This window comes from Macaca mulatta, chromosome 3 (assembly GCF_049350105.2).
Source record: "Macaca mulatta isolate MMU2019108-1 chromosome 3, T2T-MMU8v2.0, whole genome shotgun sequence".
NCBI classification, from domain to species: Eukaryota; Metazoa; Chordata; class Mammalia; order Primates; family Cercopithecidae; genus Macaca; species Macaca mulatta.
The window spans coordinates 56,065,816-56,079,719 of NC_133408.1; the positions used below are offsets into that span (position 1 = coordinate 56,065,816).

The 13,904-nt window shown below is 44.7% G+C and overlaps 1 protein-coding gene across 10 annotated transcripts in view; it reads left to right on the forward strand.

The window, feature by feature from the left end:
- The window catches only part of AUTS2 (activator of transcription and developmental regulator AUTS2), a 1,204,012-nt gene that overhangs the window by 1,163,719 nt on the left and 26,389 nt on the right, over positions 1-13,904 (forward strand). For 6 of the 10 annotated variants that reach the window (XM_015133354.3, XM_015133357.3, XM_015133359.3 and 3 more), the window contains exons 7-8: positions 10,818-11,289; positions 12,703-12,956. In XM_015133354.3, the coding sequence (XP_014988840.2) occupies positions 10,818-11,289; positions 12,703-12,956 (726 nt within the window). The remainder of the gene's footprint in view (positions 1-10,817; positions 11,290-12,702; positions 12,957-13,904) is intronic. The other 4 variants (XM_015133355.3, XM_077997975.1, XM_077997976.1 and 1 more) reach the window with 1 other exon arrangement.

The window sequence follows — 13,904 nt, forward strand, 5'->3', positions numbered from 1 at the left end:
TCACAGCCAGGCAGGGGTGGACAGGCCAGGACAGCACGGAAGGAGTCTGGGGGTAGCAGGAAGGCTGCACTGGGAATGGAAAGCAAGCAGGAGGTGATCTTATCCAGCTAATAAATATTGAGGCTGGCAGGAGGATATGATCAAACAAACAATCAAAAAGTGGGGCCATGTCTTTAAAAGCTTTCACCGAAACTGATATTTGGAGTTTTCCTGTGTTCTTGGAAGTGACTGGAAATTTCATCCTTCATACCTTATGTCTCCTGTCAAGTCTCTGCATATCCTGTCACAGGATTCAGTTGATGTTGGCCTAAGACCTTTGGGGTCGGTGCGATGGGAACATGTTATGGATATAAATGCCTTACCATTGATAACTCAGAATAAGATATAGGATATCATTAAGTCTGATTATCTAAGCTTATCTCTGAGCCTTACAGATAACGAAAACGGAAGATCGGGACCACAGGTTCTTTGACTACCATTTCCCTGTGTTTTTCATTTGTCTTGAATAAGGCCTAACACAAAGCCTGGCCTATGAGGCAGCATAATACAAATGAGTCTTTTCCCCATATGAAGTGACAATCACGTGGATTATATGTGACCTTGACATTGTTGAGTTTCTAAAGACTTTTTAAGGCTGCCATTCCCACCCCCAATAGATCACAACCTATTTCTCTCATTCTCATGTTGGTCATTTGGTTACATAGTCCTTTGTGGCTCTGTTTGCCTGAGACTGCAAAATAAACAAAATGTTTGCAAGTCCAGGTTGACCCTAAAAGCTCTGCATTCTGTAGGCCAAAGCCATGATTCAGAGAACCTGTGGTTTCTACAGTCAAGACTGTGGTTGATGCACCCCCCTTGAAGGCAGACGTTTTGGTTTCAAGGCATCAGGAACATGGGCATACGCATCAGAATCGATGTGTTTTGGTGTGGGGTTTAGGAGCAACAAACGTGAAACAAGTTTAAGTACGCTCAACTGCGGTGTGTTGCTTTTCCTTTAATCCCTAGCAGATTAACCCCTATCGGGTTTAATCTGCTCAACTAGATGATAGCCAAAGTAGCTTCTCTGATAACAGCAGCCTCTAATCTGCTGGACTCCGCACAGCTCTCCCAGTGGGCTGCTGGTGTTTTGGCAGATGCAATGGCTATTTTTTCCTATCTAGGATTTTGCTTTTAATAGGAACCCTGAAGGCCCTCGGAGGTTTGTGATACAGACTTCAGCCCACAGCTCAGCCTCCCAGATGGTAATTAATGTTTACACAACATGACAAGCACAAAATGGAATCTCTTCGAGCCCTGCCAAGCACCCATCATCCCCCTGATCTCCCAGTCTTGCGGTGTTTGAAAATTAATTTGCCTTGAACAAACAGTGGGTTTTCCTCAATTTATTTGTACAGTTTCAGTGACCGAGAAGAAGAGCTGCAAGACTGAATGTCATCCTTCCATTCGTTCGGGTAATTGAATCTTCTAATGGAACAAACTGGTCTCTGTTTAATGATTTGAAGAAAAGAGGGAGAGGAGGAAAATAAAGTGAAGTGTATGTTAGAGAAAGTGGACGCTTTTCTGCAAAACATCACTGAATGTAGCATTTTGGAGATACAATCACAACTTGGCAGGGGGAATTAAAAGTATTGCTAAATTAACTCAGTAGTGCAGTTTGGGTTTTAAAACGTATTTACAAAATACACAGTCTTTGCTTAAAAAGAGATTTTGTTTGAGGCAACAGAATAGACAGGTGAAGGTGATTAAATAATGGACATTGACTGGGCATGGTGGCGCACACCTGTAATCCTAGCACTTGGAGAGGCCTAGGTGGGAGGATTGCTTGAGCCAAAAGTTCAAGACCAGCCTGTGCAACCTGGTAACACCTCATTTCTACAAAATATAAAAAATTGGCCAGCGTGATGGCACATGCCTCAGCCTCCCAGCTACTTGGAGACTAAGGTGGGAGGCTCCTTTGAGCCCAGGGAGTCAAGGCTGCAGTCTGCTGTAATTGCACCACTGCATCCCAGCCTGGGCAACAGAGTGAGACTCTGTGTCCAGAAAAATAAAAATAATAAAATAATATAGACATTGCTTCCAGCTTGAGGTAATTGCATGTTGATTCACAGAAATTCGATGTTTCCATATGTCTCTGTGATCCCAGTGTTTGAACATTTCAGTCCTTTGTTAATGTTCCCACTTTAAAGTCTGGGTTATTTTTCTTATTTGACTGTGATCTGTAGTCTTTCTGTGTGGTGTGCTCTTTGTGGCTTTGTCATTTGGACAGTAATGAGAGAGGCTAACTAGAAGATGGAATAATAAAAATAGAACCTGTCTAATTCTAAGTCATAAGGATTAGACATTCAAAAAGATACAGATGGATGGATGGATGGATAGTCCAGGGACTAGTGCCCCCCTCCCCCCCACATAGTTTTCTTGATGCCTTTGGAAGCTCCTTCAGGTTTGCTGCGGTAATGACCTTGTAGTTAGTAAGTCCTGTTAGGAAACTTCATAACAGAGTATGAAGATGTGAAGACCAAAGGTGCAGAAGCTGTACTTTGGGAGAGTTGGTTTTTTGGGGTATTTTTTATTTTGTTTTGTACTCCTCCTCCTCCTTCATCAGTATGTACCATTTCCTTTCTGTCCAAATAGTACCCAGTTAGAACCAGTCAGAAATGCTGAAGAAGAGGTGGAAGGTTTGCTGTGCAGCATGTCCTGCTGTGTGCCTGTAGTCCCATCTCCTCAGGAGACCGAGTGGGGAGGATCACGTCACCGTATGAGTTTGAGGCTGCCGTGAGCTATGATCACTCCATCCTGGGCGACAGAGCAAGACCCTTTTAACTTTAAAACACACACACATGCCCCATATTTTTAAAAATTGAAACCATGCACCATACAGAGAGTGAAATATTTATCTGTCCTCTTGGAGAAGAGATTTGTTAAAAAATCTATTCAATAGTCCAGGCACGGTGGCTCACACCTGTAATCCTAGCACTTTGCTGGGGGCGGATCACTTGAGGTCAGGAGTTCGAGACCAGCCTGGCCAACATGGTGAAACCCCGTTTCTGCTAAAAATACAAAAGTTAGCTGGACATGATGGCAGGCCCCTGTAATCCCAGCTTCTCAGCTACTCGGAAGGTTGTCAGGAGAGTCACTGGAACTCGGGAGGTGAGGCGGAGGCTGCAGTGAGCCAAGATTGCGCCACTGCACTCTACCCTGGGCGACAGAGTGAGACTCCATCTCAGAGAAAAAACTCAGTAGGTGAGGCAATTTAAAAAGACTTGAACGATCACTTCCTCGGTTGGCTTACTTTAATGATAGAGGTGTATTGTCCGTGAAAATAGTTCATTTTAAAGTGTAGCATCTCTTTTCTTCTTTAGCAATAATAATACTATTATTTACTTTAATAAATAATAATTTAACAAGTATACTTTACTTATTCTAGTAAATAATACTATTTAATACTATTTAATAAATATTACTATAATTATTTGCTTTAATAACAAAGTAAATAAACATTGACTTTAATTTTTATATTGTGCTTTTCTTCACTTTCCAAATTTTCTTTTTTTTTTTTTTTTTTTTTTTTTTTTTGAGACGGAGTCTCGCTCTGTCGCCCAGGCTGGAGTGCAGTGGCGCGATCTCGGCTCACTGCAAGCTCCGCCTCCCGGGTTCGCGCCATTCTCCTGCCTCAGCCTCCCGAGTAGCTGGGACTACAGGCACCCACAACCGCGCCCGGCTAATTTTTTTTTTGTATTTTTAGTAGAGACGGGGTTTCACCGTGGTCTCGATCTCCTGACCTTGTGATCCGCCCGCCTCGGCCTCCCAAAGTGCTGGGATTACAGGCGTGAGCCACCGCGCCCGGCCCAAATTTTCTATAATATTCATTTGTTTTGCACTTTTCCTCCTCCTCCTCCTCCTCAATTTGGAAAGGTAAAAGCACAATATAAGAATTAAAGTAAATGTTTATTTCTGGATCATGGGACTGCAATTAATGTTTATCTTTCCAGTCTTTTTTCTGTGCATACATGTATACGTTTACACGGATAATTTTCACTATTGAGATCACACTGATTTTTTTTTTTTTTTTTTTTTGAGATGGAGTCTTCCTCTGTCGCCCGTACTGGAGTGCAGTGGCACGATCTCGGCTCACTGCAAGCTCCGCCTCCCGGGTTCACGCCATTGTCCTGCCTCAGCCTCCTGAGTGGCTGGGACTACAGGCGCCCGCCACCACACCCAGCTAATTTTTTGTATTATTTAGTGGAGACAGGGTTTCACTGTGTTAGCCAGGATCGTCTCGACCTCCTGACCTCATGATCGGCCTGCCTCAGCCTCCCAAAGTGCTGGGATTACAGACATGAGCCACCACGCCCGGCTAGCCCACTTTATTTAATGGCAATTTTGTCATGAGATACTTTCTGTAACATTAAATACTTCTTCACAATAGTTTTGGGAACATTGATTGATGACTTATTATGTGCTGTGCATTGTGGAAAGCACTTTATATGGCCTATTTCCACGACCGCCCTGGGAGGTTGTTACTGCATTTGTGCATTAAGTCACTGGACTTCTAGAAGTGTAGGAATTCACCAGAATGTACCAAATCTCAATCCTAGCAGACCCAGTGTAATATAAGAAATATTTTATAGCACATTCACTTTTTTACTTTCTGGAATGAAATCTATACTTAATGTACACATCTATATACTTAATGTAAAAGTATATGTAAAGCCCTAATAAAATATAAAGGAGAAATAAGTAGAAACCAAGTCATTTATAACATACTATACGTTTAAGTATGTAAATGCTTATTTATATTAGAAGACAGTGTTTGACTCTATAGAATGGTATCTAAATATTGCTACTACAAATGCAGACTCACACAAATACGTGGTCATGGAGAGTCAGATACCAGGAGCAGCCTTACCATAGTGTCATGATTTTCCCAAATAGCCATAAACCCTTCGATATGACCCAGATATAACAAAGTACAGTCCCTGCATTCCTGGAAAAATCAGTGTATATTAAAACCATGCAAAAAATTACTTTGTGTTTATATACAGAAACAGAGGTGGTAGGTTCTAGGGTTTTCAGCTGCACAAATGTCGGGTGGGATTGAGGAAGGGCATTGAGATGTTGTCGTGTGTGGTTGCTGCTCACGTTGCAGTAAATCAGACATCCCTAAGAGCCACCAGTGACCTGAAGTCATAGTGATAGCCACACACTCCCGCAAATTTCCATCTCTTCCCATAGGGAGTAGTATCCTCCAATGAGAACTATCTATTACGTGACTGACTTAGTTCGCTTTTTTTTTTTTTTTTTTTTTTTTTTTGCACTGAAAAACACCTTGACAAAAGCAATTTTGGAGGGAAGACATTTCTGAAGGTTTACAAGCCCTGTAATTTTCTTGTTGGGTTCGCTCCCAGGTGTTACGGTTTTTGTTATTATGAAGAGGATCCTTTCTACACTTAATTTTCTGACTGTTGCTGGTGTATAAAAAAGCTGAGGTTACTTGTGGTTTATTTGGATATCTCGTTGCACTCTCTTATTAGTTGTAATATTTTCTCAGCTGGTTGCCTCTGGTTTCCAGCTAGGTAATTATATTTTTTGTAAATAGTTTTTCCTCTTTCTTTTGTTGTGTAATATTTGCTGTTGGTTTTCAATTTAGATGACAGGAATAATTTGTTTCTTGAAGGTTAGGTCAACATTGTCTATGACACAGATACCTTTTGGAGGGGAGGCGAAGGTTTGGATTATTGAGTACTTTTTCCTTTTATTTTGATGATCTGGTTGGGTTTTTAAGTCAGTTTTATTTAGCAATTTATAGTTTTTCATAAAATCCATTTTTATTTTCAAATTTTTTACACATTCACAGATTACATTTTCTTATTTTTTATGCATATACACACATGCACCCTCCAGTTCCCTGTCTATCCAGTTCTCACTCCTCCCAAGCCCCCAAACAGGTAGCCACTGTTACTAGTTTCTTGAGTATTCTTCCACAGCTGCTTCTTTTTTTTTTTTTTTTTTTTTTTTTGGAAACAGGGTCTTGCTCTGTCACTCAGGCTTGAGTGTAATAGTGCAATCTCAGCTCACTGCAACCTCCTCCTGCCGGGTTCAAGAGATTCTCCTGCCTCAGCTTCCCAAGTAGCTGGGATCACAGGCGGGCACCACCACACCTGGCTAATTTTTGTATTTGGAGTACAGTTGGAGTTTCACCATGTTGGCCAGGCTGGTGTTGAACTTCTGACCTGAAGCGATCCACCTGCCTCGGCCTCCCAAAGTGCTAGGATTGCAGGTGTGAGCCGCTGCACCCGGCCACACAGGTTCTTTGTATGTAAAATAAAATGAATATATATATATATATATATTATTTCCCTCCATTTTCCACAAAAGATAGTAAATGCTATACGCTGTACATGCGGCATTCCTTTTTACTGCCGCAAGGTGTTCCATTGTGTGGATCTGCAAATGTCTGTAACCAGTCTCCTAATGATTACATTTGGGTGGCTTCCAAACTTGGTATCCAAACCACGGTATTGTTTCATAGTGTCTGTAGACGAAATCCTTAACACACCACACCAAGGGAACTCCATTTGTTACTTTGCAAAACGTTGCCAAATTGTCCCCCACAGAGGTTATAGTGTTTGCATTCTACTAGTAAAGTAAAGTACAGAAAAAGGGTCCATTTTCCCCAGGCAACTTGTATCAAACATGTATCAAAATCAAACCAATTTTTCCTAATCTCTTAAAGTTTGTTTATTGAGGTACAATTTATATGCAATAAATCCACCCTTTGTACTGTATTCAGTGTAATTTGAATTTGCATGTCTTTCAGTATAAGTATGATGAACTATTTTTATAATCACAGGAAGAGAGATTTTTAAACCCCAAAATGTAATGAATACAACATTTAAATAAGACTACTCAATTTGTACATTCTTATTTCTTTCAAATTCAGCAAATTTCATTCCTTCCTTTATCCTTTGACAAATTCAGAATATGCAGTGCAATACCAGCTGATTTCTTAAAATGTGTTCCTACCAATTTTGGAGAAGTGCAGTAAGACAAATTGACTGTCAAGATGGAAAAGCTTAACTGGGAAGATTACATTTATTGAATAATTGAAAGGAAGAGGAAATGCATTACCGATTAGCCACAAAAATGCCTGACGCCTAACCTGTGCCTCAAGAGACTCTTGTAAATGGGGAGTCGTAAAACTGTTTCAGCCCCCAAAGTTCTTACCAGCTCAAACTCGTCACTGCTTTGTTTATAGGTTGCAGGACCAGAGCATTGAGGGACTGATTGCTTTCAGGGCTAGCTGAAGTGCAGTGTTCCAGCAACTCTTTGTAGCTTTACTAACCCTCTACACTTTAAGTCTGATGTACTTAAATATTGTAACTGAATCCTGGATTTATCATTACCTGCTTTGCTTTGCGACTTTTGCTTTTTAGGAGGCAGCATAGTATAGACTGCAGAAAAGGTAGTTGGTGTTGGCAGAGCTGGGACTGGAACTCAAGCCTTCTGGTTTACAAAACAAGGACATGACTTCCAGCAGGCAAATTCCTTCCCTTCTCTGGGCATATTCCCGATCTGGTCAGAGAGTGTTAGATTAGATCCTGCTACTCAAAATGTGATCCACGCATCAGCAGCCTCAGCCTTACCTAGAAGATCCTCAGAAAGGCAGAATCTAGAGCCCCATCCCAGAGCTGTGGAATCTGGATGGGAATTGTAATCAGATGTCCAGGTGATTTGAGCGTGCATTAAAGTGAAAGGAGTGCCGTACAGATTTGCACAGTTCCCTGGAGAGGTTTGGGTCTTCCCTTCATCTTTGGTAGCTTGTTGGAGGTGGTGGTGACGGCCACAGCCTTGGCACCACTCCCTCATGTTCTAGCTGTGGTTAGGTTGAGATTGAGATAGTGAGGCAACAGAGGAGACAAGAAAGTCAACTCCAGAGCCTTGGACAGCGAGCCCAAGCCTGCAGGATGCCATCTGCAAGTTTGGCTGTGTTGTCCAAATTCTTGAGGCTCATTCAAGAACAAGGGGGTAAACAGAGTCAAGCTAGATGTCTGTAGTACTTCTTTATGGGTCTCTGATGTGCCTCCTTACCAGCATAAGTGAGTGCAAGTGATATCCTCTGAGTGGTGTCCTTTGGAAAAGGAAGCTTGCTTTCGTTTGAGGGAGAAACTTCGGACAGTGATTTTTGGAGGGAATTTGAATGTATACTTACCAAGATAGAAAGTATTTACTGATTTCTTCACCAGCCCAGTCTGGAGAGAACAGAGTCATACCAAAAGATTTTTAAAAAGTGTTTCTGCCATTGTACCAATCATAAAAATGCTAAATTAGCTGTCAGTGTGAGAAGAGTCCTGCTCAGATACTTAGAACTTCTCGTTGAGTGAAACCCGTCCTCTGTCTTGTGCTGTTAGGATTTCTGGGCTGTTGTTACTTTCTGTCCCAGACCTGACTCACAGGCCTGGATCATACATATGAAGCATGTGATTTTTCAGTGCCTTTGATATTAGCTTGCTATGGGAAAATCCTGTGAAAGAAAAAGATGGGAAATTTTGTGAAGACACATGGAGAGACACAGAGCCGGATCCCTAACTGTGACATCGCTGAATAAAGGGCCTTCCTTCCTCATTGGATCCAGGAGCTTTGCTAGCTGGATGGGGCCTATCCACAGCAAGGGCTTGGGGTGCTCCTTCAGCCCTAAAGTTAGAAAGGAAGGTTTTGAGAAGCCTTTCAATTTCAGCGTTATCCTGAGCAAAAATCTTCCCAGAAAGGTTGGTAAGACAGCACTGGACAGAAATGTGTGTCAGAAGTGCAGAGTTCCTTTTCATCAGCGCTTTACCAAGTGCTCGATCTTTTCATACCTCTGAAGCATGTGAAGAAGGCAGCTTTCTTCCCATCTCAGTGTTATTGTTCCAGGCTGTTTGGAGAGATGTGACGATAGCCAAGTTCCTGTTAGCCAAAAATGTGCTTTGTTTATAAACCCAAGTTTTGTTTTTGCTTTTGTGCATGTTACCGGTTTGATCTGTGTTACCAAAAGAACATTGAAAATAATGAATTGCTTTGATGAGAATTCCAAGGAATAATGGCAAACAAGTGTGTATATACAACAATACAAAAACAGAAATATGTAAGCTGGGCACAGTGGCAGGCCCCTCTAATCCTGGCTACCCAGGAGGCTGAGGCAGGATGAACCCGTGGGCCCAGGAGTTGGAGCTGTAGTGTGCTGTGATCACACATGTGAATGTCCAGTGCAGTCCAGCCTAAACAACCTGGGGAGACCCCACCTGTAAAACAAAAAACAGACAGAAAACCCCAGAAATACACAGAACCAACAAGAATACCACATACTTTTCCCGTTTGATACAGTGAGGTAAGAGGAGAAAGTTAACGCCCAGGGTAGTTCATTTAAGAATGCCTGAAAAACACTGTCAAAGGATGTTGTCATCTATTCTTTTTCTCTTTTGAAACTGTGTACTAATAAAAGGATGCATCTTTTTAGCACAAAAATGTGGGAAGGGTAATTTTCCCCTAGTCGTATACAAAAGTACTTACTCCCAAATGGGGCCATTCTTTTCTATTGAATGCCCTGTTGGTCTTTCGTTACTCTGGTTTGAGATTTTTATGGAGCTTGGCTTATGGGGTAGTCAGATAAGCCATTCTACTAAACGTGGCCCTTAGATCTTTTGACCTTTGGAGGGAGTACATCTTTTACATCCATACAGGAGCAGCTATTTTCTGTATTTCATTCACGAGTGTAGAATTTCCCTTAAATTTAATATCCAAGCTTATTCTCAACGTCCAGCACCCCTTTAACTTAGTTGCGTGCGGACCCCCATGTGGTCCAAGGGGACTTTCTTAAAAGCTCTAGCAAGTGTAGTTGACGGGAAACTGTATTTCAGTTCCCGTTTGCACCTTTGATCGCAGATGTTGCTGGGATCAGGTGATGGGCATTAAGAGACCTGCCTTTTGACTTGAAAGTTCAGCACTTGCTCAACCAAAAATTATCCGTAAATGTGAAGTGTGTCCCGTTGGTCAAAGTGGAAAGTGGGGAGGAAGGGAAGGCCAAGGAAAAACATCCGTGTGATGTTAAATAATGTTTGACTCATTTGCTATTGAAAACACTTTCTTTTGTGTATTCAACAAATGTATTTGTTTTAAAAGGGAAAAATCAACTTGTCAACTATTGTTTCTTAATTGTGATGCCATAAAAGACTTCCTGGAGGTTAAGGAAAACATTCATTTTCAGAATGTAGTCTAGGCTGCTGTTTTTTCTTTTATAGAGACGGAATCTCGAATCTCGCTAGGTTGCCCAGGGTGCTCTTGAACTCATGGGCTCAAGCGATCCTTCTACCTCAGCCTCCCGAGTAGCTTGGACTGTAGCACACACCTGGCTAATTTTTTTTGGAGAGTCAGGGTCGTGCTATGTTGCCCAGACTGATCTCGAACTCCTGGGCTCAAGCAACCCTCCCAGCTCGGCCTCTCAAAGTGTTGAGATTACAGGTGTGAGCCCCCATGCCTGGTGCTAGGCTGCTTTCTTGAATGCAGTCTCCTCTGGCCGGTTGGCCTTTCTCTCCCCTCCCACATCCCCAGGGGCATTGCTCTCCATGGGCAAAGGCTGTTCCTGCATCTTTCTCTGTCCACCATTGACCCATTTGCTGTGGGCACATACTGCTGCAGGTGGTGGAGACAAGGACCCAAGTGAGGAGGGTTGGTGCCAGGTCCGGTTGCTGGAGCTGTGTGATAGCTTTGGAGTTTGCTTTCCCTCATTACCCCACACTCACATGTCGTTGCCTGTGGTTTTGTCTTTGCTCTCTCCCATGCAGATCCGGAGTTAGGTGTTGGCACGCTACCAGAACATGACAGCCAGGATGCAGGGCCAATTGTCCCCAAGATATCGGGTCTAGAGAGAAGCCAGGAGAAGAGCCAGGACTGTTGCAAAGAGCCGATCTTTGAGCCTGTGGTGCTTAAAGACCCCTGCCCTCAGGTCGCACAGCCGATACCCCAGCCCCAGCCGGAGCCCCAACTCCGAGCTCCTTCTCCAGACCCTGACTTGGTGCAGCGCACAGAGGCCCCACCTCAGCCCCCACCTCCGATTACACAGCCACCACAGGGCCCTCCTGAGGCCCAGCTCCAGCCCGCTCCGCAGCCTCAGGTGCAGAGGCCACCCAGGCCACAGTCCCCCACCCAGCTGCTCCATCAGAACCTCCCACCTGTGCAGGCCCACCCCTCCGCTCAGAGCCTCTCCCAGCCATTGTCAGCCTACAACAGCAGTAGCTTAAGCCTCAACAGTTTAAGGTGAGTGGCCTGCTCTTCTTTGGCCTGAGTGTTGCCCTCTCCCTGGGGATCAGGTGGGTGGGACTCGGGGAGGGATCCCTAGGGAGACTGAAGTTTCCTTGTTGGAAACATCATCCCTTTCTCTGAGACTAGAGACAGGGAATGGGGCTGTTGGGTGAGACTCGGGTCTCTTGGGAAAGGACAGGTTGGGATGGGTGGGTGGTGAGGACATTGTAAGGAAGGAAAATATTTTAGGCACTCGAGAGAGCAGAGGCGGAAGGTGAGGAAGGCGTGGAAAGTCCTGGGCCAGGGAGACCCAGCAGCAGTGGGAGGCAGGGAATCGAAGCCTGGGGCATATCAGAGGCCACGCACTGTGAGCAGATCTTTTCAAGGCAGGCTCTTGCAAACTCTGACAGAAGAAGTATTAAAGAAAACTTGTCTCCCTGCAGTTCCAAAGGCAGGAAGATTGGGAGCCAATGAGTATCCCAGTATAAGGATTTTTTTTTTTTTTTTTGGTTCTGATTTACTTCCTCCTATGTGGGTCAGAGAAGTAGGGAAGAAAGAAAACAAGCTGCGTTTAGAGAAAGTGAGAAATTTCTGTATGGAAATCCAGGCTCTCCTCGGTCTTGTTTTTGCCAAGTTACAGAGAAACGTCTAAAAAGCAGCACAGAGGAACACAGCAAAGAAAAGAGAGGCAGAAACCCAGTGTGCAGCGCCAAGTGGAGCCAACCCTTGGTGCCCCGGGGGCTATAATTCTAACCCGGCACAGCTCCTGAGGCTGTGTGTCTTTGTTACTGTTTTCCTTTTGAAAACCTGGAGGCTTTGGTGGTTCCGGGCCTTGCTATTTCCTAAGAGGCGACGGCCCAGTCTTTGGGAGGCAGGTTTCTTCCCCAAGGAGCCAGGCCCGGCTTCTGACCCCTCGGCCGTTTCTGTGGTCTCCAGACCATAAAGTGATGTGAGAACCCAGGCACCTGGGTTTCACCTCTTCTTTGTGTGTCTTCATTTAAGAGGTAACAAGACAGATGGGGTGAACTCAGATCATCGCGTTTTTTATTCCTTTGTGTTAACTGTTACTTTATAGGAGATGTAGCTAGTGGAGAATGGAAGGCTGGGGATTTTCTAGGGGCAGAGATGAGAATCTGGCCACAGGAACGAGAGAGGCCCTGAGGTTTAGGCAGAATGAGCTGTCTCGACATCAAGATGCCCCACAGCCCTGAAGCAGCAGTTTCGTTTGCTCTGTCGGCAGTAACGATGGGAAAGTTTGCAGGAGTTGTAATTTCAGAAAGTGTGTGCGTACGGGGAGGATCTGTAAAGAGGAAGAGGCAAGAGAGACTGTGGTGAGGGTTTAGGGGAAGGAGATAGGATTCTTTAAAAGCGAATACATTGCTTACCTTTTTTTATTTTTTTCTTTTCTGTTTTTTCTTGCTCCGATAGCAGTAGCAGAAGCAGCACTCCAGCAAAGACTCAGCCCGCCCCTCCTCACATCTCCCACCACCCCTCTGCCTCCCCATTCCCCCTCTCCCTGCCCAACCACAGCCCCCTGCACAGCTTCACACCCACCCTCCAGCCCCCCGCACACTCACATCACCCCAATATGTTTGCCCCTCCCACTGCTCTGCCTCCTCCACCACCACTGACATCAGGAAGTCTGCAGGTGGCCGGACACCCGGCCGGGAGCACTTACTCAGGTAGGACCGAGGGGCCTGTGCTCATGACCCCGACACCCACCACCCCTGGCTGTGACCTCACCCTACCTATGTTGTCCCGATTGCAAGGTTGCATTTGCCTACAATTTTTTCCTTCCTTACTCTAATCTTCCTCAAACGCTCTCTGGCCTGAGGTCCAGCAAAAATACCTGTCAGCACCCATACTAAGCTTAGCTCAGCCCCTGTGAACCTGACACTGCCCGAAGAGAGGAGGTTTGTTTGGAGTTAGGAGGCATTTCCAGCTAAATTCAGCCACTGAGTGGTCAGACGCAGGTAGCGTGTGTCCTGTGTCGTCTGGGCTCTCCTGAGAGCGATGGAAACGTCCCCAAGCCCATGTCTGTTTCGCTCCAGGATCTTAGATTGCGTCCTGGTTTAAGGGGTTTCTTTTCACTGGGCAGGGCCTTCTCTGGTCTCCTTGGGAGGAGATGACACACTCTTTGTGACAATATATCCCAGAATTTTAAGGGCAGACCTCATGTTAGACACAGGGTCCTTGTCTCCTCACCTGTGTTAATCAGGTCAAGTGTCCCAGTTCTGGTCCAGTGTAGCCATGGTATGCTGCTAATACAGAGAGCCATATAGCAGTAATTGACACTTGAAGAGGGCGTGCGAGCCCTGCCATGTGAACAGCTGACATTTATTAGTGTGCTGTCACTGTTTCCAAGCACTTAAATGTGCAAATTGCTTTAACCCTCAAAAATCAAACCCATGAGTTAGGCAGTATTATTGTCCCCCTCTTGAAGATGGGAAAACTGGCCCTCGGATGGGTTATTTGCCCTGCCCAGGGTCACTCAGCTGGTGGTGACAGCTGGAAATCGGACTCTGGCGTTTGGCCTGGAGCTTTTCCCCAAATCGATAGACTGCCTGTCCCTGAAAGCTGGGAGACCAGCTAGAGAACAGGGAGACAGGGTGCGACTGGGCCTTGGTCTC